Consider the following 25,344-nt stretch of genomic DNA (forward strand, 5'->3'; position numbering starts at 1 on the left):
TACATCATAATCCTTATTTCCTCGCAAGCAAACAGGCTAGCCCATATTGCTGGTATAAGTCACGAATTGTCGTGTTTTGTCACATCAGTCAGTGGTAGCCGCTTCCCTGGACCACCCCAGCTCTGTGTCCTCTCCCTTAACCTCGACTTACGCCCTTTCGTCTTGCAGCTTCGCATGAAGAAACTTCATATGGTAAAGTAATATAATTAACAATTTTCAGTATTTGTACGCGGGAAATGTGCGAGAGGGAAGCGGATATTGATCGGGTGTGCCAAGTAGTGTGTACTGTTGCTGACCGGGAGCAATACTCGCCAAGAAATCACACCTCTGGCGTTGAGCATCCGGAATGCTTTCCATCCGCGTATGGTTGGTCTCAAACAGAATCCGGTGCACGTTGTCGTACTTTGTCCACTCCGGCGTCCCACTCGCTCTCAAGGTGTTGGGATCCAGCGTGCGGACGAAGCTCGTCCAGTAGCCCTGCATGACGGGGATGATATTGGCGTTTGTTGTGAAGTAGCTAGCAGGTGGTTTGCCGGTGGTGCTGTTCAGCCCCCAAATGGCGCTAAGCTCGATCGTGTGAGGGACACCGAGACCTTTTTTGAGCTCAGCCGGGTCTGTCACGTTGTAGCTACCAGACTATCAATACGCCCGTACTAATCACGTGGTAAAGGAAACTTACTGATAGTTCCAGACGGGGTGCGTGTTGTACTGGAGGAGCGAGTCACTCACGAAGATGCCTGGGCAGATGTAGCGGATCTCCCCGTAAGCAGAAGCCGCGTTAAAATAGCACTTTCCGTGTTGAGGGAACTGGTCAGCGACTGGGTAGTTGATATCGATAGTGGACAGATCATCCCCGGTGAGCAATGGGAAATTGTCCAGCAGGAAGTTGTTCATCTCTTCCGTCGTGTTGAGGTCGTGTGGAGTGAAGATTGTTCCTTCATTTGTATCGTCGCTAGCATCATCGCATCAAATGAGCTACGGATACCAGAGAATGTTGGGGACCAAGCTTACCCGAATACGGACGGCACATCGACAAATCTGCCCTGTGCGAAAAGGCTGTATGGAATGTCCGGAATCAGGTCGCCGTCCACGACAGCGCCACACAGGTAGTTTGGACCATGTTTCCTCCCGGGATATGGAATCGCGATACTCGCATTCTGGAGAGTAGCGATATCCAGTGCTCGGAGACAAGCCAATGTGTCCGAATCATTGTTGCAGCCAGTCCTCTCGACGAGCGCGTCGTACATATACTGATTACCTGATACGTTGAAGATGGGTGGGAAGGACTGGGACTCGGCTATGACACCATGGAAGAGGTCTGTGTGTACACCTCCGTACGCAGTCAAATGGATGGTGATAGATTGGGCGCCGGCGCTGTCGCCACTGAGGACAACATGTTCAGGATCACCACCAAACTGAGAGGCGATCAGCGTGAGGTATCGCATCCAAAGGCTAGTAACGAACTTGTTCGATGTTGTCTTGCACCCACTGCATCGCCTTCCTCTGATCTAGGATCCCGTTGTTGATGCTACCATTGGCCTGAATTTCCGCACTCGCCAAGAACCCGAATGTACCGACGCGGTAGTTGTGAGTTACGACGATCATATCGAAGTCGGCGGCCTCAATGAGCTGCGACCCATTATAATTTGCATTCGCGAGTTCGTTGAGGCCACCGCCCTGGATGAAGAACATCACGGGTAGTTTGGAGTTTGTCGTCGCATTTGAAGGGGCGTAGATGTCCAGGAAGAGGCAGTCTTCGGAGTGGCCTGACTGAGGATAGCCTGCGCCGGTGGTGAAGCACAATGGCCCATGCTATGACATCTTCAAATCAACATGTGCTAGAAGTCGGCCGTAAGATGTGAGCGTACCGTGTTGGCTATCTGAACTGTGTCATTCGACGGTGGGTCGGCGGGTGCGCCGAACCGCAAGTCGCCTGTGGGTGGTGCGGCGAAGCGCATCCCGAGCCATTGACTGACGCCATTCGAGAGCGCGATACCCTTGTATTGAGTATATCCCAAGTTGACGAGTGGATCGACGGCCAAGGCGAGCTCGAGGGTAGCTGCAAGTGCAACAAGTGTCCGGCGCATCCCATTCAGTCGACAATGCGGAAGTGGAAGAGAGAGGCCTCGGGAAGACGTCCATCGAACAGTGTTCGCCTTGTGGTTTATATGATGAATTTCAGCTGTCGCTAACAGACCACCAGACCATGACGGACATGGTGGTGGGGCTCGTGAGGTGTGAAGCGCAGCGTGGTAGGCTGAAGCGAGAACTATAGGCTGAAGCGAGAACTATAGGCTGAAGCGAGAACTATAGGCTGATCCGATGGCGTTCAACCAGCCCAGTACTAGTGACTTCCTTCGGCCTGCTTCTCGGGGCCACCCAGCTCGGCCGCTTATCACACCAAAAAATGTTACCTCTCGTTTGAACTAGTATTCCGCTGGTGCATGTCATCCCAATTAATGCAAGGTTATCTTAGCAACGGCGTACTTACTTGAAGCTCATCGAACGCAGGCAGAAAGTTGGGACCCCATTCAACAAGGCGCACGGCCCCGGCCAACGTGATGAATACCCACGGGAGTGGTGCCTGGAGGCGTTCGTCTCGTATCGGTGCTGTAATTGAGAGAAGCCAAGGGCACTATCCGTTGATAGTTCGCACTCCCATGGCTACACTTTCTCGTTGAGATTGAGATTATTTGTTTTGACAGTATGAACTACTACGAATGTTACAGAGCAAAAATCAAGGCAGAATACTAGAGGACGAGCGAAAGGAATTTTGAACATTCCAGATGGACGTCAGAGCGTTCATTGATGGCTGGATCCCACCAGATCTCCGCTTTCGACAAGACCGGCATTGCGCTAGCGCCTGTTGGCTCGCAGAGAGCAGCATTTGCAAATGCAGACCGCTGCCTCGGGTGTCGGTGGTCAAGTGCTCGGAGACGGCCTGACATGGCTCGACTCCAAAGCGTTCACGAGCAACATCGCGGCCGAGTCCGACCCTGAACTGACCACCGCGGCCACGGGCGAGCACGCTGAACCACTTGCGAAGGCGACTTCCGAGTCCTCTGCAACGTCGGAGAGCACGAACAGCAGTGTCACCGAGTCTACTGCCTCCACGCCAACCGCCGTCTCAATGAACGAGACGGCGACGACATCGACCACGAACACCGCAAGGGGCTCGACGGGTTTCGCTGCCTACCTATGCTTGCTTCATTGCTTTCTGGCGCCACTCGCCCACCGGTATCCGCTGCCCGACAGGCCAACATCGACCGCCTCGCCGCCGAGATCGAAGCGGACAGAATGCAGCGGGCGCCACAGTTGCAGCACCGGCGCGCGTACACGGGCACTTGCGGACATATGCGCCGCGCTCCGGAGCGGAGAGAACCCCCTCAAGGTGGGAACCATCATGTGCGTCACCCGCTTCTCCGTCCCCTTTGCTCCCGCTCTGGGTTCGTGAACGGCAGATCGTACGTTGTGAGAGCGCTCCAGGAGGACGGGAGCCTGCCGTACTCGCCCGAGGACCTCAAGGCGCTCGCGCGATCTGAGGCAGATAGCTGGAGGAGGCATGGGTGGTGGATACTGGAGCAGGAGCGCCGCCAGTGGAGAGGCTCTGGACAGAGAGGGTAGAGCTGGATTCAAGTCAAAGGAGACATGCTGGTACATGTATGAGAGGAGGGACCTTTTATACGTCGATATATGCGTCGATCTAGAGTGTTTCGGGTCAATGTACTGATAGGCTTGTTGATACCATTCGGAGGGGCACCCGTTCCTGAGTGCTTGCTCGTTAGAGGTGTGTATGAGACGATTAAGCCTCAACATGCCTGTAATGCACTTCAAAAGTACAATAAGGCTCGAACAACAAATGATCTGCTTTCAGGCAGCCCGTGAAATTCTGAGCCGGAGTGCATTTGTGAAACTATCATCGCTATAAAGCCCTGTCCGTTCGAATCCATGGTAGCGAACAATCATACTCTACTGTTGCTGACTGGGGGCAATGCTTGCCAAGAAACCGCACCTCTGGCGTTGAGCATCCGGAATGCTTTCCATCCGCGTATGGTTGGTCTCAAACAGGATCCTGTGCACGTTATCGTACTGTGTCCACTCCGCTGTCCCGCTCGCTCTCAAGGTGTTGGGATCCAGCGTGCGGATGAAGCTTGTCCAGTAGCCCTGCATGACGGGGATGATATTGGCGTTCGTCGTAAAGTAGCTGGCGGGTGGCTTGCCAGTCGTACTGTTCAACCCCCAAATGGCGTTGAGCTCGATCGTGTGGGGGACACCGAGACCTTCTTTGAGCTCAGTCGGGTCTGTCACGTTATACCTACCAGGCTATCAATACGCTCATATCGACTGGGTGGTGGAGGAAACTCACTGATAGTTCCAGACAGGGTGTGTGTTGTATTGGAGGAGCGAGTCGCTCACAAAGATGCCTGGGCAAAGATATCGGATTTCCCCGTAAGCAGAAGCCGTGTTGAAGTAGAACTCTCCGTGGTCGGGAAACTGGTCGGCAATTGGATAGTTGGTGTCGATCGTAGACAGATCGTTCTCGGTAAGGAACGGGAAATTGTCCAGCAGAAAATTGTTCATATCCTCCGTCGAATTGAGGCCGTGCGGAGTGAAGATTGTCCCATCATTGGTGTCGTCGCTAATCCAACATGAGCTATGGATGCCAGAGAATGCCGGGACCATGCCTACCCGAATACGGACGGCACATCGACAAACTTGCCCTGTGCGAAGAGGTTGTATGGGATGTCCGGAATCAGATCGCCGTCCACGGCAGCGCCATACAGGTAGTTTGGAGTGTTGTTCCTTCCAGGGTAAGATATTACAACACTCGCATTCTGAAGTACAGCGATATCCAGAGCTCGGAGACAAGCCAGTGTGTCCGACTCGTTGTTGCAGCCAGTCCTCTCGACGAGCGCGTCGTACGCATACTGATTACCTGATACGTTGAAGACGGGCGGGAAGGATTGAGACTCGGCTATGACACCATGGAAGAGGTCTGTGTGTACACCTCCGTACGCAGTCAAATGGATGGTGATAGATTGGGCGCCGGCGCTGTCGCCGCTGAGAACAACATGTTCCGGATCACCACCAAACTGAGAGGCAATCAGCGTGAGATTTCGCATCCAAAGGCTAGTAACGAACTTGTTCGATGTTGTCTTGCACCCACTGCATCGCCTTCCTCTGATCTAGGATCCCGTTGTTGATGCTACCATTGGCCTGAATTTCCGCACTCGCCAAGAACCCGAATGTACCGACGCGGTAGTTGTGAGTTACGACGATCATATCGAAGTCGGCAGCCTCAATGAGCTGCGATCCGTTATAATTTGCATTCGCGAGTTCGTTGAGGCCACCGCCCTGGATGAAGAACATCACGGGTAGTTTGGAGTTTGTCGTCGCATTTGAAGGGGCGTAAATGTCCAGGAAGAGGCAGTCTTCGGAGTGGCCTGACTGAGGATAGCCTGCGCCGGTGGTGAAGCACAATGGCCCATGCTATGACATCTTCAAATCAACATGTGCTAGAAGTCGGCCGTAAGATGTGAGCGTACCATGTTGGCTATCTGAACTGTGTCATTCGACGGTGGGTCGGCGGGTGCGCTGAACCGCAAGTCGCCTGTGGGTGGTGCGGCGAAGCGCATCCCGAGCCATTGACTGACACCATTCGAGAGCGCGATACCCTTGTATTGAGTATATCCCAAGTTGACGAGTGGATCGACGGCCAAGGCGAGCTCGAGGGTAGCTGCAAGTGCAACAAGTGTCCGATGCATCCTCCAGTCGACAGTGCCGAAGTAGACAGAGGGGAGCTCCGGAAAGACTTTCATCGGATGTTGTTCGCTTTATAAGTTGTATAGAGCTCCAGCCGGGACTGCGAGCGACAACGAGGCCACGGTCATCTGGTACCCGATCTAAATCACAACGTAAGACTTGACATATTTTCAGCTGTCGTCAACGGACCACCAGACCATAGCGCACATGGTCGTGGGGCTCGTGGGGCGCGAAAAGTGGTCGCGCACGGCCTGGGTACGCCGCAGCGCTGATTGCAGCTAAGGACGGAGCAACCTGCGCATCGAGGCCGACAGCTTGAAGCTCTTCGCGTACGACGAAGCCTGCACCCTGTGCTGTACTGCGGAGGAAGAGGCAATTAGTATGACCGGCTACGTCGTGCTAAGCAATGGTTCCAGGGAGCAAAAAGCTGCAGTTGATCGCACCTTCGTCTGAAAACAAGCGAAGATATTCATAGAACGCGCGGCAGTGGATCCCGCTTTTTGAGGCTCCTCTACCGCTTCTTGGAGCCTTCTTGAGTCTCGGCCTACTTGTCTTCTTCCCGCTGTGAAGGATAAAATTAGGCTGCGACGTCCAAGAGGGCCGTAAGTCAACGTGGGCTTTATATGCTACCCGCGCGCAGTGTGACGGTCACGGTTTCGCACGCCACGAAGATATCCTGTTCAAATCCCGTGACCGAGTCGATCCCGGTGCCAGTGGGCGCGGTCCATGTTGGTCTGTAATACCAATTCGCGATGTTAACGTACAGTCCAGGTACAGTCCTAAAGAAGTCCGAGCCCGAGTCAAGCCGAATCCGCATGTGCCTCGTGGGCTATCACTATAACGGCCTCCGTACAAGGAGCACCAATGCCTTGTTAGTCTCGGGGGCCGATCGGATTCCTTGCGTGTTAGTACACAGTGAGCCTGACCATATCGATGGTGCGCATCCGGTTCTTTGAATTTGTATTACAGCGCGTTCGTGCAGTACTAGTACCATTCAATCCGCGAACACTGGCACGCCAATCACGAGCCCATGCATCAGTTTCGGAATGCCACCGTCTGCGTGTGTCGCATTGGTTTCGGCATCCCAATTTGATAGAACTAGACTCAATGTGTCGTGTTCAAACACTGATACTCGTCCTGCGTAAGGAAATCATTTGATTTATCCCTGGCACGTCTACGGCCGCCGTGATGACATCTAGAATGTATCATGCACCGTCACGGTACACACGGACCGTTAACACAGGCCGTATATAACCCTGCGTGTAGGCCTCAGTCTCGTTATCGACACTCCTCTCCACACATCTCTCGCAGTAAGCCTCCATCTCTCTTTGGCCGGCCATTCTCCTCACACCTTGCTCGTAGAACTCCCCGGCACCGCTGTCATGCAAACCAAAGCTATTCTCGTGCCACTGGCCGTGCTCGCCATGGCGATGTTCGCCGCAGCTGTACCTCAAAGGTAAGCGAATGGTCGCACTATCGCAGCTGTCGCGTCGTGACAACCCGACCGATCTGCTCCAGTGGTACCCAGACGGAATGGAAGAGGGAGGTGGCGGCGTCAGCTGATCAGCGAGCTGAGCTCGATGCCTAGTGAGGAGACGTCCAGCATCGACGCCTGTGCCATGACCTCAAATCTGAGCCCATCAGAGTTTATTCCTACGAGAATTTTGCCTTCAACATGGCAACCTCTGTATAATCCGGGATCCTGTAGTTTTGTATCTCTGAAACCGTGTGACGGTATTCCGAACCCGCAACCGAAAACACTCCAAAGAATTGGCACTCTTCCATAGGGGCAGCCTACAGCCTACTAGAGCAAACTTGATGACTGGAGGCGTCCTTCAGTTGCGTGATGCGCAGCATCGGCGATTCCACATAGATCGTTGCGCGCAGCATTTCGCACGCCACAAAGTCTTTCGCCCTCCGCAGCTCCCGTGAGGTCGACGCTGGCTGCGCATGTCATATTGAACTCGCGAGACGCGACACCGTCTTTTGTCACAAAAAGGAACAACCCCGTTGAACTTGATTCCCGAACTGACATGTAGATTAAAACATGACGCCAGAACCCCAAAACATCCTACAAATACACACACAAAACCACACCGTACAACTCTCACGAGTCATGAGAAACTATCATTACATGCGGTAGCGTACGTTGCAAAATAAATGCGCAAGTTATACGTTAAAAGGGCCTCGACGCCCGCCTCAGCCCCAGGTCGCGGGACCGAACGTGCCATTCGGCCCATCGGGAGTGAGCAGCGGCGTGCCAGCCCAGTCCGCCGTGTTCTGGTACACGGTGTTGCCCCACCACGTCTGGATGCTGTTCGCGCCGATAGTGCCGTCCTTGGGGAACTGCAGGCAGAAGAAGATGATGATCGTCGAGATCGCGAGGCCCGAGTCGAGGCCGGCGGACAGGACGTCTGTGCGAAGGCGCAAATTTTGTCAGCCCAAAGAGTCAGAGATTAGAAAGAGAAAGGTGACACTGACAGTTGTACTTCGTCCACCACGAGAAGTTGCGGCGGCGGACGACGTAGTTGAAGATGAACCCGACGAGGCACCACGCGATGTAGTTCGTCGGCGTCGCAGGCGGGATGTTGCCCGTGCCGGTGAAGATGACGGGCCAGTTGACGTACTTGAGCCAGCTGCCGGGGTAGCGCTTCTGGATGAAGTAGCTCGCGATCGGGACGGCGGCGCCGACGAGGAAGAACCACATGAGCTTGTTGTAGATCTGGCCGCCGCTGTACTGGCGCTGCGGGCCGATGACGCCCCAGATGATCGACGCCGTGCCGAAGACGGTCGTGTTCGGGCACGAGAAGCCGTCCTTCTGGTGCGGCGTGCAGATGTCGGTGATGTTGGTGAACACCCAGCTCTGCACCGCGAGCTGCACCGTGCCCGCGACCGCGGTCGCGATCACCTGGCACCAGAACATCGGCCGCGGCGGGATCTTCATGTAGTGCCCGAGCTTAAAGTCGGACGTGAAGGTGAGCGCCTGCGCCATGGTGATGTAGCCCCAGGTCTTGAACATCATCATCGCGATCGGGCGGCCGGGGAGCGCGTAGCCGATGATGAGTTCCGTGATGACGTTCAGGCCGACCTGCTGGTTGGTGATCGCCTGGATGATGCCGATGGGGAGGACGTAGACGAAGGAGACGATCAGGGCAAGGATAAACGCCCAGACGGGCATCTCGGTGTGCCAGACCTCGATGCAGACGACACCGAAGACGAACATGGACATGAAGACCACGGCGTACCACCAGTCGGGGACCTGAGGGTACCTGGCCATGAGACGGGCGTGGACGTCGCCCTGCTCGGACATGGAGCGCCGCGACTGGACCCAGATCTGCTTGCGGTAGTACATGAAGCAGTGCGTGATCGTCGCGGTGACAGCTGCGAAAGAGAGACCGTATGCGAGCGCAAACGTCGTCGAGAGGAACAGGGGAGAGTATGCCTTGTACTTCTCCTCGTCGAACGTGCCCTCGGGGGTGACGATCCTGGTGACGTCGTACTCCGCACCGGTGTTGTCGTACGAACTGTCGGATGAGATGGGCAGGTACTTGGAGTACCAAGTGTTGGTGTAGTAGAGGACGGGCGTGAGGAACCAGAAGAAGAACGCGATCGAAGCGGCGATGTTCGCCTGCGCCCACCACGGTGTGGCAAGTGGCGAGCCGATGAAGGTAATCTGAGCCCAATCGAAGGTGAGCATGGACATTCCGAGGCCGGACGCAGTACCGAAGAGCTGGTTGACAACGATGTCGTTGGGACGGATCCAGCAAATCCAGCTAAAGTACGAGAGGGCGCCGAAGAGGTAACCGGGGAAGAAGTACCAGACAAAGGAGCCGAGGAAGACGTAGACGAAGAACCTCTCACGACTGACACCTCCACGGGTACCGATACCAGCATACTGCTGTTGGTGGAGGGTGTTAAAGAGAGTGCAGGTGACGAGGTTGGTGGGCCAGATCATGGACGGGGGCTGTACCAAGAAGCGACGGGCAATGCCTCCAATGGAGAACCCGATCTGAGAGTTCAAGGCGTCAGCAGCTGATCAAGCGGGACAGCGTGGGAGATGTCTCACCAACTGAGTGGACATGACCAACAGCCATGAATAGCCGAAGGGCGGGTCCTGGTTGTAATACACGCGCTGGACCGCAACGATATCGGTCTGAGAAGGCGCGTGACGCTCGTAAGCCGTGGGTAAGACGATAGAAGAAGCGGAAATGCTTACCGCATAGGCAGAGCCCGAGCCGACGTTTGCCATAACGGTGATAATAACGTGCTCCTTGATAGTGAACGGACCAGGGTTGAGTGAGACACCGAAGATCTTGACGCGCGGGACGTATCGTGCCCATGCGCGCATGAGAGGGAAGGAGATCAGCTGGGCCACAATCTGCGAAGAGCACATGGGTCAATGTATGCGGCGTTGGAACGGGTGGAAAGAAACGTACACCGGTGATGGTCACGGACGGGTAACGGAAGAAGAAGAACTGGTCGAGGCCGGGGATGAGAATGGCCCAGATCATGCCGACGAACCAGGCGCGGAAGGTGGCGCAGGGCATGTCGATATCATCGGTGTTGGCGACGGCAGACCGGACCTCGGGGTAGGGCGAGTCATCCTCTGCAGCGACAGAGGGTGAGTGTGGAGAATATAGCAAAGCAGAGGGAGATGCTGACCGAGGTACTCGACATCGTCACCCAGGTTGGGATCGTCAAAATCCGACGTCGGGACGACATCTAGCAACGGAGTGTGGAGGTCAGTGTGGCAGGAGGCGTAGAAGAGAGCAGGGGTACTGACGGTGTTTCTCGTCGAACTTTTCCTTCTCGTGGATGGAGGAGGCGGACGACATGGCGAGCCAAATGGCACGAGGGCAGACGTGTGAGGGCGCACCAGACGCATGACCTGGAGTGCTTTATAGCGGCGGGGGAGGAGGTCCTGCGAGCGTTATCTGTGTACCTGAGAGTGGAAGGGCAACACCAGGGATATCTCCACGGGATGAAGATGATGGCGACAGCATGGAGTTGTCCCGCCGAGGCCGTGGGACTGTTCGGGGTCAGAAGGAGGAGGACCATGTGGACGGAGAAATGTCAATTGATAGCTCCCTCTCCGTCCGCCGCCCCATGCCGATCCCAGTCCGCACCGGGCGAATTTCTCGGGGCAACGCGGCGCATGAGACACGCACAAGGCCAGCACGCTTCGCCCGTTCGTGAGGCACGCCGCACCGACAGCGTGACCTTGGATGAGCGGGGCCCTGCGAGCTCGAGAGCGAGAACGAGAGCGAATGGCTTATCGGGCGCTCACCTGACTAGGCGCCTACGTTGCCGTATCGAGATCGACACGCGCGTGGCACATCTGAATATTGCTGCTCAAGTGTCCATGTGCGCGGCGCCAACGATATGCCCGTTTATTCATCCGTACCCTCGCCATTAGCGAAGAGCCGCGGGGTATGAATTGCGCCGTGATAAGACGAAATCCTCTCGAGCGGTGTCGTGTGCGGCCGCGATGGCGCCTCCGCCCGCATGCTCTGTGCTGTTGGGAGCCTTCCAGGCACCTAATCGAATTTCCATAATTAACGGCGGAAAGGGTGTCGTTCCTCGAAGAACAGAGTCCCTTGCCGTCGACGCGGTCAGATCGCAGAATTCAAGCGTTGCCACTTGTGGCATACTCCGAAAATACACCAGTTGCCGGTTGCTGGTAATCCCGTCTGCCCGGGACGCACTAAACGTATCTCTTCTTCGAGAGCCGCAGCAGCCCCTCCCACCGCGCATCAATTTCCCCAGACAGAGGACACACGCTATCTGAGACCGTGTCATCTGCCCAAATCATGTCAGGCGAGCCTGCAAAACGGAGAGTTGGCGTCGCATACGATAACGCTGACAGCGAGGGGAGCACATGCTCCTCTGTCCGATGCCATTTCGTGAGCAAAGATGCATCTGGCGTACTATGTAATTGCAGTCGCACCTGAAAACGGCCCAATTTGAATTACGCCCGCTGATCCAGGCCCATATGCACGCCCAGCATACTGGCAATGCGACAGCTGCGGCCAGCCCCGCACAGAGCCCGCCCATTAATGAGAGACACACGAGACCAGCCCGTGCTAGAACGTAAGCAGGGACGACACGCGGGGGCACCTGTCGCGCAGCATAACGCCTGCCAGCGGCGCACGGCTCGCATCAAGACAGATGAACGTCAATGAAAGGTGCATCCATACGGGGCAGCTCGAGAGGGAAGCGGCTTCGGCTCTTGTGCAATGATGGAGGGGCGGCCTTTCTCGGGGTCCCAACCAAGGCCGCCTCCCCAGCGCGCATCGCAACGCCGACACATCGCGCACCAAAAAAACAATTGGCAGATCGAAGGCTGGGCCAAGCCTCGCACGCCGTCCAACACAATCAGCGCGTGCGCTGGCCACCGGCCTTCTGGAAGTCGCTCTGGAACGTGACAATGAAAAGAGAGAATGCGACGAGTTGTCCTCAGGAACGGGTCGGATGCCGATATGTCCGTGAGAAGTCGGGATGGGGCCCAGGGGCGGCGTGGATTGCAGAGATAGAGGGCAGAAGAAGTTCGCTCCTTGAGCGTGCTTCCCCGCCATCGTCGTCATCGTCACAGGAAATAAGCTCGGCGCCGCATCAGAGATATTCCCACTGGCCGCATAACCCTAGTTGCAGCCCCCATCCCCCTAGCACCTGCTTTCACCATGTCAAACGGCATTTTCAATTATAAAATAGAGCGGTCAGTACGTACAGTGACGACACAGGTCCTCTCGTGCGATCTTCCGCATGAAAAAAAGCCGTTGAGCCGGCCGGGCAGAGGAACGCCGTAGCCCGTGAACATATGCTTCACATGGTGCACCGTGCACACAACAGCCTAATCCCCTACAGGACGGAGAGGAGATCGCCGCGAAGCCCACATTTAGCTACTGTCGCCTCTGAGAGAGACGACCAGGGACATATCCGGATGTTTTTACTCAAGCGTACTGACTTCGGCAGCCGGTGGGGAGACGATAAGCGGTTTCGGCGAAGCTTTTTTGGGCGCATGATGCAAGATATCGGCGGGCGAGCTCTCGGGCGCATGATGCAGAATGGCGGGCCGAAACGATAGGGAAAAGACGGGACGGGGCGTACGGCGAGCGCGAACGCTGCTGAAACGGATGGGATTAGATATTGCGGATGATAGCGGGTTGATGCTCCCAGGTTGATGGCGGCCCCGAGAGTCGTCCTTCGATAAGCTGATCATGTCTCAGGCAAATCCAAGCTCCAATATATTAGTCTAAGATTTCTGGAGGTTTCTGACCTCTTCGCCTGGGAAAAGAAATCGCGAGATCCGCGGGAGGACAGGGGGAAGACACAGAAGAATGCACCCGCCCGCTTCGGCCGACGCGGATGCATATTTGCGAAGGGGTCGCGTGCTGCGGTACTGCTGCGGTGTGGCGTCGCGGACGAACAATTGCCACATAATCCTGTCGGCCATCGGGGAGCTTGGGCGCTTAGCCTGCACGTAGCGGGGACGACCGGACGTCGTGATACGAGGTCAACTTATCGATAACCTTGCGCTGACAAAGTCTGGATATTTGTCCTGTACATGCTGCTCGTCGCAGAGGTCGGGCCAGTCGGGTACGCTGTATGCTTCCGAGAAAAAAAAGGGACGTGCTGGCAAGCACGCGTGGGCAGGCACAGGCAACATGTACAGGGAGACGTGTGGGACAGCCGCCACACGCGTGATCGACGGAGCGGGGCGCATGGAGCCCACAGCGGTGGCGAATGAGCAATAAAATGGTTCCGTGATAGAGGTTTCGGTGGAGACTCGCGACAGCCAACCAAGCACTTGCGTATCTCGTCCGCGAATGGCGGCAGTAGTAGTACCAACACAACTCGGCGATGACGACCCTTAAACAACGCTCGCAAGTGGATCACAGACATCGAGGGTCCTGTGCCTGAAGGGCCGTCTTCTGCTCGCCTTCGTAAGTCATCTCGTGTTAGAGATCCCCGTGCCGGAAAGCTCGGGTCCAAATGGGGCCCGTTCTTGGCAGAGTGCATGATTGTCGCGCCATAGACAGGACCCGTTATCGTCCTCGGTGTACAGATGGCGAGATACTGGTGAGATGTCTAAGATATATTGGCTAGGCGGGCGTATGTCGGCATGTGGTGTCGTGTGCGCATGAAAGCAGCGGCGAATCGTTGTAGGTAAAGGCTCAGGATAAGAGCTTGGAGAAGACAGGCGCGTTGGTAAGTCTGAGGAGCAGTAGTGGCTGAGCGACCAAGACTGGGGTCCAGCTGTTCAAATGACGGCACCTGTCATGCTCGAGCTTGGGTCGCGGTGGGGCTAGCGGTCAGACTCGTCTGCGACGCCGCTCAAGCACACGGGCAAGTCGGCGGACTATGGCGGCCATATCGAATGACTCATTAGAGGTGGTCGTGGGTGTGAATGAAGGACTAGCGCAGGCGGTTCGGTTTCCCAACCGAATAGCAGGGCGCATCAAAATGCGGGCATCAATGATGGCGGGTACAGTGTAGGACCACCTAATCAATGTCTATTTCCCATTCGTACATCTCTCAGACATAATACTACAAAATTCATACTATATTACTTTAACATATGTAGCTCCTTCGTGCGAAGCTGCAAGCCGAAAAGATGAAATCTGAAGTCGAAAGGAAGGATACAAAACTGAGATGGTCCGGAACACCAGTTGGGACAGCGTGACTGATATGACAAAATGTGACCTACACACACGGGGCTAATTTTATACTATTTTGCGCGGATAGAGGTGCAAAAGCACATTCAGTTTGTTTCATAAATACACTTAAGCTATTCCCCCATGGGGATGTTATCGTTTTAGTGGTACAAAAAGATACACTGCTTTTACACCTTTTGAGGTATTAGAAGAGTCGAAATATTCTTAGGGCGAAATCATCATCATTTCTTTCTTCATGTGTATTACTCTATATATGGATAGCCCAGCGGTAGTTGCACCTCTTTTTGCTGCGAGCTGACCAACTTTTTACAACAAGATTGACTAAAAAAAGGCGACTTTGTTTTACTCTTATTTTCAAATTTTACCTATCATATATTTTCGCCGGAAAGTGTTCAGGCTTTTTAGCTTCTTTTCTCACGGTCATTTTCGTACCTCTGTCAGCTAAAAATATTTACTAATTAGCCCCGTGACAGCGACCTTGGCTGGCGCGGCAGTCACGCCGCGGTCAGACCTGTCACGCCTCAGTCACGCCCAAGCCCTGTAGAAGTATGTCCGATACATCCTGGCTCGGCACTCAATATCTGAGTACTATATACATTTTTAATATACAATAGGAATAAAATTGAGTGTCCTTGAATATTTTAGTGAATTTTAGGCTCACTGTGCGGCTTGGGTGGCAATCTCAGCATTGGCGCGCTCGACAGTTTTCGAGACTTTTGCTCCTCCACCTACGCTACGTCACTGGAGGACTCTGATTTTTATGGCACATAGATGTAGATGTATTATATGCAGAAAAGTGGTAGCAATAGGCCAGACAGGGTGTACGAGGGCAGAAAGTGGCATGCCCCAAGTAGTGGTGCTGTCCCAAGGAGTGCACCTACGCTGTACTGTCACGGTAGCGGGATGAATAGCACAAACCGGCTAGCGAAGCGTGGCAGGTTGACTTGCCCTCCATGTTACAAACCGGCCCTGAGCTCTGCTTGGCATGTCAGTTTGTAGGGTGAGATATTGGCTAATTATGCGCTTCCGACAATCCTGTCTGTAAATACAGCCATTGCTGAAAGTCTGAAAAGACTTAAAAGGCCAGAGAAAGACCATACTACCTATACTAATCAACTTGGGTTCCCTTCAAACTCTCGTTAGGCCATGTGCACGAGGCGTGACAACAAGACTAGAATTACAAACCAGTGGGGAGTACGTTGTGCGGTTTGTACCGTTTGCTATGAGAATTGCTTACGTAATGCACTGCCAGATATAGACCAGGGCGGCCAGTCGCGTTGGTCTTGTCGCTCAACATCGAAACGACCCCACATCCCAGACTACCTACCGCTGCGCGGGCAGTACTAACGACTCGCTCTTTCATATCACATCTCTACCGTTTATTCAGGTCCTGGCGTTCTCCGTGAGGCGATAGCAAGAACCGACTCTTACGACCCGGACAGCTGCTGCACCTATCGTCCTGGCCTCTAAGTTGACTCTCAGGGACACAAAAATTGTATTCTCTCTGGACTAGACACAAGATAGCTGACATGAAACTCCCAAACTTTGGCCGTTTCTTCCACAAGCGTTCACGCTCGGACAGTGTCCTCTACCGACGCGCACAGCCGGAGGTGCAGCTGCCTCCGCGCCCGGTCTCGGTCTCCTTCAGCAATGGCACCATTCTTTCCCTGGACACGGAACGTTCTATGCTCTCTGAGTTGCTCTCTGGCGTTCCTATCACCCCTCTTGCGGTGGCTATTCCGCGACCTGTCTCTACTAGCACTGTCAGCTCGGGGAGCCAGATCTCCGCCGCATCTCAGCCTGTGGTCATCGACACTCTGGCTAGGCGCATCCAGGAACTCGAAGACACGATCCGCACGCAGGAACAGAACCAGACTTCTGTGTCTTCTCTCGATAGTTCTTTGGAGTCGGCTCAGAATACGATACACGACGCGGGGAAGCGAAACTTGGAGCTAGTGGACGAAGTGACCCAACTGCGGTCTGAACTCGAGCTGGCACGAATCGACCTGGACACTCTCCGCAGCGACCACACGCGTTACAAAGCCCTTCTGGACATCCCGGTCCTGTCCGCCGTGCTCGCGCACTTGACTGCTGGTGACGACCCCGAGGAGGCTCTTGTCGACGCGATCAAGCAAGCCATCAACGAACCCGGCAGTACTTGGCGTACGCTCCTCGAACCCGTTACAGGCCCGCGTTCACCCGAAGACTACATCGCGCAGGTGAATTGCACGCTCCGCGCGCGCCGCGAAGGGCGCGACTGGCAGAAGCGCGCGGCGTTCTGGAGACACAGCGCCAAGGAGAACGGGCGTCACAAGGACACGGTCACCCCGTCGGCGTCGCAGCTCTCGGACATCATTGTCGACGCACAGGGTGCCCAACGCCGAAGTCGGGCGCCAACTTCGCAGAAACTGGGCGATTCGGGGACGGTGCTTTCGCTTGTGCAGGTCCAAGTGGAAGTCGTTAGCCAGGTTGAGGTGGAGAAGGCCGTGCCAGAATCTGTCGAGGTCGTGCCTGCTCCTCTGCGGCTCATTCGGGAGAGCTCTGGGTCTTCATCACCCGGTCTGAATCGGCCTGCTGCGGACGATGGCAATGTCGAACGCAAATCTACCCTGCAAGCTTCGGAAACTATGCAAACGGTCAAAGAGAACCGCAACGCGGAGCGCGCCGTGTCTCAGCCTTATGCGAATCTTCCGCCACTGGCCAGCGTTATCTTTCGGGAGAGCCATTCCATCCGTAGTATCTCGCCAAAGAAGGAAAGTGTTCTGGTTCCGTCGTCGTCTACTCTTTCGCAAGGCAGCCGAAAGTCGGTCAAATCCTTCAGAGCATCAGCAGACGCCGGGCCGTCTACGCCAAGGCAGAACCCTGTCGAGAATGATGCACATATACCTGGTGATTGCTCGTTCGAATCCCTGTCTGCTGGCGTTTCAATCGCGGAATGCGCGCCCGCGCCGCCGAGTGCACTGTGGCCTGTAACGGAGGCTAATACAAGCGGGGCAACTGCGGACTCTGATTTTAGTTCAACATCCTGGGACATGATCAGCAACTTCATCAACAAGTCGCTCTCGTTCTCCAGCCTAGCACGAATTCCCGGTTCCAGCCCCGAGGCAAACTCTAAGTCTACAGAATCCAAGGCCGGGCCAGCGGAAGCACAGGAACAGAAAGCCCCGGCTCAGCTGGCGCATTCTCCGATCCGAGAACCCAAGCCTTCGCGCATCCCGAGCCCGACCTCGAGCGCCAACAGCACTCCGACGTCGAGCCCGGCGAAAAAGTCGCGCCTGCCGCTGCCGATTGCAATGCCGCGGGTCGTGAAGATTGCGATGCCGCAGACGGCGCGGCTCATGCGCCGGTTCTCACGCCAGATGATCTCGAAGCCTGTTCTCATCGACAGCACGAACGCGGCCGCGGTCGGTGACTCGTCGCCAGACGCGAAGGCACGGTTTGACGCGAGGGGCGATAGGGGTGCGAGGAGCGTGGAGAGGGGCGACAGGGGGGCGAAGAGTGTGGATAGGAACGGGAGGGGTGCGCCGCGGAAGATGAACGACGCGCCGATGCCTGCAGGGATGGCGAGGGGCCTTGGAAAGGAGAACTTGCCTGCACAGGCCAGAGGGAGGAGGTCGACTCTGGTTGTGAGTGGTGGATCGTCAGCAAGGACGGCGAGGGTGCGTGCATGATGACGTATCGCGGACCGGGTAGTGGGATCGTGGCTGGTGGGAGCGTGTATAGTAGTGGATAGCAGCATCGTGTACTGTCTGCAGGCCTTGGACAACATGACAAGATCATCTATACCTGGTTTCGGTCGTTGTATGCTGCTGAGTCGCTGAGCGAAGCCACAGTTGCGATGGCATATGTGGCGAAGGGAATCGCCTTGGTGCGTCGAAGATCCGACTCGTCAGTGCTCTCTGGTGGATGATATGCCAGAGATCAAATGAAATTTGGGCATCAATGAGACCCTAGAAGTGCTTTGATGGACGAGCTGGCTTGGTCTAAGATCTGTTTGCCTGACGCGAGATGTTTCCAGGTCTCTTGAAATGACGTTGCCTTGCTCTTCAAAAGCTGCGACAGCTGCTCATACAGGACCGATCGACCGACATTTGAACGGTATGAGGGGCTGCATGCTGTCTGTTAGAACACGTCTACGGCAAAGTTAACTGTAACTTTCAACATACCTAATCCTGGGCGCCTAAGCGCGAGACGAGGGGACGAGATCCACGACATTAGAAGCCCCGCAGAGCAAGAATGCTCAGGCGAAATCTGCCGACATTGAGGGAGAATGAGCATCGCACGCAAGGCACGATGGTGCGTGATCGCAATGAGTCGCGAAAAATTGCGCACTTCAGTTAGAGCCTCCGACGCGAAGGCCAAGGAATCTATACCGATTGGACGGCGGCGGGGCAGTATCACGACGGTGCACATGGAGGGAGGAGACAGCATGTCTTGCGTGGGGCATTCGCAGGCAGCTATCCGCCGCTCTGAGGACGCTTAAGTGTTGCAGCACCTGGTAACTTTCCGGGCGCGCTCCAACCGTGAGGGATTTTGGCTGAGTGGCGATAGGCCCGCCGGGCGCAGACCCTGGGCCGAATGCCACACAACGAGGCTGGGCGAAGGTCAGCCGGATCTCAGACGCGGGAAGGGAGAATGCGAGGGCAGGGTCGGGTGTGGCATGAGAAGCAGCGAGAGTGTGTTCGGAAGAGATGGGCGAGGTGTTAGATGGTATCGGTGCGGTGAGAAGGCGTGAGACAGCCCAGCGTGCTGTCGTAAGGCACTAGATGGAAATTGAACCGCTAACTCTTGCGGTACGGGTGCCGGTACCCCTTAAGAGAGGGCATCGATTGATTAGGCTTCTGCGACACGATTGGGAAGCGCAGCACGGGAGTACCAGCCGAATACTAACGGAGCGACATCGCTACCGTCACCTGGCACCGGTGAAAACTTCGAGGGTCAGGATATGCCCACATGCAGCGATTCGGACCGTAGAACGAATCTTCATAGGCTCTGCCCTCGGACGTGATGTGACCGCCCGAACACATGCTGCAGAGAACGCTTGCATGAAGCAAAGCTATTACCGACCTCTATGAATCGTATTTCAACTCATACGAGACGAAAAACTGCGCACCTTCCGACGAAGTTAGGAGGATGACGGCAGGATCTGCGGTCGCCGGGGCCGTTTGGCTGGAGGTGAGGTCGTAGTGCATGACGCTGGAAGGATCACTTTTGCAAGTATTCTGGTGTACGGAGAGCTGTTAGCGGTCGTGTATGGTCATTGGACTTAGCGATATACCAGCACCCTCTGGCACAGACTCAGTGCAGCGTTATTGAATCCGTGGATGGAGGTGATTAAAGCCTCGCGATAGAAGAACTTCTCTGGAGTGATCGGTATACTTGATGGCATGCTGCACGAACCGTGTCATCTCAGGCCCGATCTTCGTTGAACAAGCCTTCATGTATCATCGATTCTCAAAAGCTGACTCAAAGTCACCAATCAAGACGCAGACGTCATTATGGTACACGATATAGATGAAAGTCTCGTTCCTGCCTTGTGTCAGCATTCGATAAGGATCGCAAGAATAGCACAGTACGCACCTACTTCTATCGAAGTCGTTCCCTTTGCCCAACCCCGAACGACCCGTCACAGTTCCGGGTTCTCCAAAAAGCCTACACCGCTGTTCTTGACTCTCGACACGAACGATTCGTACCATCGAATGATCGTCCCCAGGGGGATCGTGACCTCAGGCGTGAGTGCGCTTCCGCCAGCGAAGCCGGAGACGTAGTTGAAAAGGTGTTTGACGATACGCTCTGCCATGAGCGTTGCGTCAGCTACGGGGTCGCGCCGTGTGGAGACTTGCGACGGCAACGAGGAGACCTGCTGCACGATCTGATCCAGAGGTTCAATTGCAAGTCCGAGCATGGCGGTGACGCCATGTGGGCTGACATCCGCTATAGGTGTGCTTGCGCCGCTGAAGATTGCATGTGTGTCGGAGGATTGTGAGGAGAAGTTGCCTCGGAGGCGGAAGATCGCCGAAGGTTTTTCGTTCGTGAGCCTAAACATAGGCACAGGTAGAGTCAGCGAACAACTACTCGTGGAAGTTATTGCACGTACATTCCTAGAAGCTGGAAGCCCTTCCCAGGCCAGAAAAAGTGCACTGTTGCCCCATAGCCATCCGGGAAGGGTACTGGGAGCGTTGGTCAAAGAGGTGTAAAGAGCGAGCAAACTCAGTACGCACCTGTACCCAGGAGGAAAACACAGATGTGATTTATCGTCTCCGCATTCGGAAGCTCAAATGCAGCGTGTGTCTCGTCCAATTGTTGGAAGTTTGTCTGTAGGAGTCGTCCTGCGACGCAGCAGCCGAACATAACGAGTTGATGAGGCCTAGGTTAGAGGCGAGATGAGGAGATGTGTGTGTCACTGCATGAGAAAGAGATTCAGGAGCGTCCAGAAGGGGGTAAAAGGGGGGATCAGGACCGTCGTAAATGTGGCCGTCGCGAAGATGGATGGGGAAACGCAGGAAGGTTCGAGTGCTCCGTCGTACTGTCGAGAATCGTCTTCAAGGGTCGCTCTGTGGTCAAGCGCACGATCAACACCCCGGCACACAATCTCGCGCTGGCCAGCACTCCGCCGCACCTACTATGTACACATCTGAATCCCAGACAGGTTATCGGTGTGGTTGTGGCGCACATAGAAGTGTGTTGAAGCACGGCCTCCGCATCTTGTCTATAACCAGAACCAGGCCATTCCATCACCACATCAACGTAATAATGCATAGCGTTGTCTATAGTACTATAGGTACAAAAGAAAAACATAAACATGTTACAAAAATCAAGAAACCCTTTTGGTGCACACTCGAGACCAAGTACGCTAGACTTGAGGGAGGCTGTGACGTCATTGCAGGCGCCGATAGTACTGCGCAGTGTGGAAGCGACAGAGCGTGTAGATACGAGCCCGGAGGCGAGCAGCAAAGTTCAGCGTTCGGGTCCTACAGAGCTCCGTGGTCGCCGCTGCCAGGTCGATGTTTCGCTGGGGAAGTCTCATAGTCCGGCGAATGGTGGCATCGGACATTTGCTCAGCTGCGGGGCTCAGCAGACCGTATCGGGTCGAGCACGTTTGCCGTAAGGAATTGTATTTGTATCTCCGTGCTTGGGGTTGCGAAGTATCAACCGATGTCAATCGGGCATCAACCTGGCTTCTGAACGGCGCTGATTGCTGGGAGCCCGTATTTGACTGCAGCGTTGCATTTGGATGAGATAGCAGCGAGCACGGGCTGTTGGAGAAGGCACTCACCATGCTTTGTCCTGACGTCTGTACGGCACTATGTACAGGTACGCGAGGACGAACAGCCACCATCGTCATGCGAACATATGTACCAAGTGTAGATGGAAGAGGGTGCTGTGTTCTGGAATGATAACAGAGGGAGGATAAAACACCGGAGAGGAGGTTGGAACACGGCGTGGAAGCGAAAGAAGGGTCAATTTCGTCTCATTTTCACCGCAAAGGAAGTCGACAGTAGCAGAAACAGCGCTAGCCCTAAGGGAGAAGGCTAGTGAGAGACCGGGAAGCCCCAGCGAGGGTTTGGCACCGCCGCCACGAGCTGCAACTGCCCTACAGGTTTTATCTGCGTAGATCGCTTGTGTCCCAATCTCTCCTGGGCATGCTGAGGGAATTTCGCGACTAGGACGACGTCGCTCCCGCAGCCCATGGCAGCGTGTCCAGATTCGTACCGAGTTGCCCTGTTTGGCCCTATTTGCAGCGCTCCGCAAGAGCCCAACTGTTGTCGCCGCCCAATTCGGAAAGGTCTGGCTGAGACACGCACGTCTGGGCACGAGGTCCGCTTTATAGGTGTGGACCGTGCTTTAAAGCATTCCGTCTTCCCCTCTCATCCCCTCTTCGCTGCCCATGTTCGTTATCCAGCATCTCTCCTACGCAGCTGTCCCCGTGTCCCAATAACGCACGCTTGAGCGTCGCGGGTGCACGGGAGTTCATCTCCTGAACCGCATCCGGGACGTGTATTAAACCTACTATCCATCCGCTGCTCCCCATCGCTTTCAACCATGGTGCGTGCCGAGGGCAATGCTCAAGTTGATCAGACGCTTACTTGGACTCCAGGTTCTAGTCGGCGACAAGAAGTATGCTTGGTATGCCTCTCTACCCCCTGCAACCGTCGGCAGTGGTCTCACGCTTTGCTCCCCTTTCTCAGCGAAACCTGCATTAAAGGCCACCGCTCGTCGAACTGCAAACACGTCGACCGCCCCCTATATGAGATCAAGAAGAAAGGTCGCCCTGTCACTCAGTGCGATCACTGCCGCGAGTTAAGGAAGACAAAACAAGTTCATGTCAAATGCATCTGTGAAGTAAAGCAAACCGAGGTGGATATAGAAGCCACCCTACCCTCTACTGCCACAAGCGCAAAGAAAGGTGAATTGTCTTAACATACTGGCCGTCACCGACTCGTCTGACTGTTAAGGTTTTGCTCGGGGGTGGTCACTTTAGGCGGCAAGAAGGTACCGACGAGCCCTGCGTTTCCCGGTGGCTTACCAGAGACTCTGGAAGCGTCGGTGACGTTGAAGCTGCTGTCGGAGAGCTCGGACTCGGAGCATGGTATGTAGAATCACATCTCTTTAAGTCGCCATCTCATAGCTGTGTATATAGAAATGCATGCGTCCACTTGTACGTGCAAAACGATTGGCGTATGCAGCTGCTTTGTCCCTCGCGCTGCGGCGAGTCGGTCTAAGAAGACGAACAAAACTCGTGCTCCCGTCGAAGCTCTTGACGACGAGCCTGTGATGACACAGCCTGCCGCTCTGGTCGCCAGCGCGAACAGTGGGCGAAACCGTCCGGTACTACCGCGCCCGGCTCCCTCACCACACAGTCGATCTTCTCCCCCGCGCTCCGTTCAAAACCCTACTGGGGTACATCATCAGCGTTCACAGGCGCATTTCAGTCCCTACGAACGCGCGTACGAATACGCACACGGCTCGGATGTCGGGGCGGAACTCTCGATGCCTTTCTCACAGCCTTCCGGCGAACAGTACCAGGAAAATCCTACTCGTGACCTTGATCCCCGTTCTCTTCTCAACCTCCCTCGAAACCCCAATACCGACGAGTTTACAGCCTTCATGAATTCCTGGGTCGCAAACGTTCAGCCCTCGCTTCAACCTTCTGACGTGCCTTCCGTCGCCTGCGACTGCGGGCCGAATTGCGCCTGTCCTGGGTGCATTATTCATCGAGGCCCGTCAGCAGCCCCTCAAAGCTTCGAGTCGTGTGTCAACCCATCGACTTGTTCGTCGTGCATGGACTGCACCATGCTTACCGCTATCGATAGCGCTCCCGTCTTTGAGGAGTGGTTCCGCCGAATGAGCGCGGCCGACGGTGCTTCTGACAACTCCAACACCCTGCTGCCTAACTCCACCTCTTCCCCTCCTCCTCAGTTTGACCCGACTTCCGAGCGGCACAATCCCCAGTCGCAGCACTTCGACCCGACCGTGTGGCAGTCCTACGCCTTGTGGCCCAATCTTCAACATCAGTTCTCCGGTCCGCCACCTCTTGAGGATGGAGCCAGCATGTGTTGCGCCAGTCAATGCAAATGTCCACCTAAGATGTGCGCTTGTCCTGCGGAGTGCTGTTCCGGATGCGGCTGCTCGACATGTAGTCACGAAAGCCGATCGACGGGCACGAGCAATGGGAAGACGCTCACTTTCGCTGTCTCGGGGGAAAGAGCTCCTTGCTGCAGCAGGGAAAGACAGAACATGTCACCCAGCTACAATCAGCAGGCTGAACCTCCCAGTGCGGGAACATCCTCGCGGAGCCCAGGCGAGGTTAACTTCAATGCTAGCCATAGTCTGGACCTTCGTGGCGTCTACGAGGAGTGGAGTGGCCCTGATGCGTCGAACATGGAAGTCCCACGCGTGTCCCTCAGTCGCGCCTCATCAAGCTCTTCGCGTTCTTCCAGCCAGCGCTCGCATCGTTCATCCTCCCAAGGCTTTACTCCTTCACCCACTGCCCTCACTCCGGACGGTGGCGTTGGGGCGTGCTGCACATCCATGCAGACCCTCAGCACTTCACGCCCAGAGTCACATCATTCCAGCTCTAACGCCAACTCTCCAATACCCCCGTCGTACTCGCCGTCTCACCTCGAGCAGTTTTCTGGTGCACCGTTTGATATCGACGATGGCAGTCCACGGATATTTTAATGTAATCTTGGTATCGCTTGCTATGGCATGTACTCCTTTCTTGCCTGTATTTTGTACCACGTATTTCGTACCGTCTCTACTTATATTTGGCCGAATCGGGCCAGTACTTCTTAGCCTTGCGTTGTCTGCTATTCTATCTAGGCACTAGTAGTGCTTTGGTGATCCCCCTATGCTACACGATAATTCTGCTGTATTACAGGGCCTCTCAGCTGTTCGTTTGTAGGACGCTGATTATCCAATGTGTTCAATCTTGTGCAACTTCGTATTGCCATTCGTCGCAGAAGCAGCCCCTCGTACTCCAGCTCGACTTCGATCGCGGCCGCCGGCGGACGAACGCGAGCACGGAGTGCTGGTGAAATCGAAGCGGACCTTGTGCTTCGTCTTCTTTGTGGACATTCATTCGAGCTTGAAGCTCACAAGGCTGTAGAACATCCGGTCAATGAGATCGGGGGCGCCGTCGCTGTAGGCCGCTATCTGTCCAAGACGAAAACCCTAACCCTACGGACCTCTAATGGTGATATGTTTTCTCACGCTCATTGAGGACGATTCTCGGTGAAGAAGACCACTTGGTATTCCGCCGTTGCCTGCGAATGAACTTGTGCTACACTCGCGTTTGCGATGTGCTGTAGGTCTGCTGTGTGCTCTCCAGTCATTCTCCGCGCGGAGCAGCACGGGGCTGCGAAGACAAGCCGTTACGCCCCGCACATATAGTCCCGCGGCTAGC

At 55.2% G+C, this 25,344-nt stretch overlaps 7 protein-coding genes across 7 annotated transcripts; 3 read left to right on the forward strand and 4 right to left on the reverse strand.

The window, feature by feature from the left end:
* Positions 1-179: 179 nt before the first annotated feature.
* On the reverse strand, positions 180-2,087 carry PHACADRAFT_207936 (uncharacterized protein; the record flags this gene model as incomplete). Its single annotated transcript, XM_007394518.1, has 5 exons — positions 180-628; positions 680-952; positions 1,012-1,415; positions 1,465-1,812; positions 1,869-2,087. 5 exons carry the CDS (start codon positions 2,085-2,087, stop codon positions 217-219), a joined length of 1,656 nt encoding a protein of 551 aa, XP_007394580.1. The 3' UTR covers positions 180-216.
* A 792-nt stretch (positions 2,088-2,879) lies between these two features.
* PHACADRAFT_207937 (uncharacterized protein) lies at positions 2,880-3,624 on the forward strand (the record flags this gene model as incomplete). The annotated part of the gene is made up of 2 exons (XM_007394519.1): positions 2,880-3,405; positions 3,462-3,624. The coding sequence occupies exons 1-2, from the start codon at positions 2,894-2,896 to the stop codon at positions 3,622-3,624; spliced, it is 675 nt and encodes a 224-aa protein (XP_007394581.1). The 5' UTR covers positions 2,880-2,893.
* Positions 3,625-3,866: 242 nt separating this feature from the next.
* On the reverse strand, positions 3,867-6,067 carry PHACADRAFT_207938 (uncharacterized protein). Its single transcript, XM_007394520.1, has 5 exons — positions 5,547-6,067; positions 5,143-5,490; positions 4,690-5,093; positions 4,367-4,639; positions 3,867-4,315 (listed from the first exon to the last, which is right to left on the reverse strand). Exons 1-5 carry the CDS (start codon positions 5,817-5,819, stop codon positions 3,970-3,972), a joined length of 1,644 nt encoding a protein of 547 aa, XP_007394582.1. The 5' UTR covers positions 5,820-6,067; the 3' UTR covers positions 3,867-3,969.
* Positions 6,068-7,760: 1,693 nt separating this feature from the next.
* PHACADRAFT_254040 (uncharacterized protein) lies at positions 7,761-10,623 on the reverse strand. Its single transcript, XM_007394521.1, has 7 exons — positions 10,547-10,623; positions 10,426-10,485; positions 10,200-10,369; positions 9,980-10,141; positions 9,830-9,916; positions 8,245-9,772; positions 7,761-8,177 (listed from the first exon to the last, which is right to left on the reverse strand). The coding sequence occupies exons 1-7, from the start codon at positions 10,596-10,598 to the stop codon at positions 7,963-7,965; spliced, it is 2,274 nt and encodes a 757-aa protein (XP_007394583.1). The 5' UTR covers positions 10,599-10,623; the 3' UTR covers positions 7,761-7,962.
* Positions 10,624-15,815: 5,192 nt separating this feature from the next.
* On the forward strand, positions 15,816-18,384 carry PHACADRAFT_183341 (uncharacterized protein). Its single transcript, XM_007394522.1, has one exon. The coding sequence runs from the start codon at positions 15,968-15,970 to the stop codon at positions 18,107-18,109; it is 2,142 nt and encodes a 713-aa protein (XP_007394584.1). The 5' UTR covers positions 15,816-15,967; the 3' UTR covers positions 18,110-18,384.
* A 1,680-nt stretch (positions 18,385-20,064) lies between these two features.
* PHACADRAFT_91841 (uncharacterized protein) lies at positions 20,065-20,789 on the reverse strand (the record flags this gene model as incomplete). The annotated part of the gene is made up of 3 exons (XM_007394523.1): positions 20,065-20,476; positions 20,536-20,608; positions 20,660-20,789. 3 exons carry the CDS (start codon positions 20,787-20,789, stop codon positions 20,065-20,067), a joined length of 615 nt encoding a protein of 204 aa, XP_007394585.1.
* Positions 20,790-22,337: 1,548 nt separating this feature from the next.
* On the forward strand, positions 22,338-24,785 carry PHACADRAFT_254049 (uncharacterized protein). Its single transcript, XM_007394524.1, has 5 exons — positions 22,338-22,484; positions 22,537-22,565; positions 22,628-22,845; positions 22,921-23,028; positions 23,080-24,785. The coding sequence occupies exons 1-5, from the start codon at positions 22,482-22,484 to the stop codon at positions 24,618-24,620; spliced, it is 1,899 nt and encodes a 632-aa protein (XP_007394586.1). The 5' UTR covers positions 22,338-22,481; the 3' UTR covers positions 24,621-24,785.
* The last annotated feature ends 559 nt before the right edge of the window (positions 24,786-25,344 follow it).

The sequence above is a fragment of the Phanerochaete carnosa genome (genome assembly GCF_000300595.1).
Source record: "Phanerochaete carnosa HHB-10118-sp unplaced genomic scaffold PHACAscaffold_4, whole genome shotgun sequence".
Lineage (NCBI taxonomy): Eukaryota > Fungi > Basidiomycota > Agaricomycetes > Polyporales > Phanerochaetaceae > Phanerochaete > Phanerochaete carnosa.

Coding starts and splice junctions, on each gene's coding strand:
- PHACADRAFT_254049 (XM_007394524.1), top strand. Junction 22,566..22,627: donor GGCGACAAGAAGTATGCTTG/GTATGCCTCTCT, acceptor CCCCTTTCTCAG/CGAAACCTGCATTAAAGGCC. Junction 22,846..22,920: donor TGCCACAAGCGCAAAGAAAG/GTGAATTGTCTT, acceptor TGGTCACTTTAG/GCGGCAAGAAGGTACCGACG.
- PHACADRAFT_183341 (XM_007394522.1), top strand. CDS start 15,968: ATGAAACTCCCAAACTTTGGCCGTTTCTTCCACAAGCGTTCACGCTCG.
- PHACADRAFT_254040 (XM_007394521.1), bottom strand. CDS start 10,598: ATGTCGTCCGCCTCCTCCATCCACGAGAAGGAAAAGTTCGACGAGAAA. Junction 10,370..10,425: donor TGACGATGTCGAGTACCTCG/GTCAGCATCTCC, acceptor CTGTCGCTGCAG/AGGATGACTCGCCCTACCCC. Junction 10,142..10,199: donor CGTCCGTGACCATCACCGGT/GTACGTTTCTTT, acceptor TGCTCTTCGCAG/ATTGTGGCCCAGCTGATCTC.
- PHACADRAFT_207938 (XM_007394520.1), bottom strand. CDS start 5,819: ATGAAAGTCTTTCCGGAGCTCCCCTCTGTCTACTTCGGCACTGTCGAC. Junction 5,094..5,142: donor TGCAAGACAACATCGAACAA/GTTCGTTACTAG, acceptor ATTGCCTCTCAG/TTTGGTGGTGATCCGGAACA. Junction 4,640..4,689: donor GATGTGCCGTCCGTATTCGG/GTAGGCATGGTC, acceptor ATGTTGGATTAG/CGACGACACCAATGATGGGA.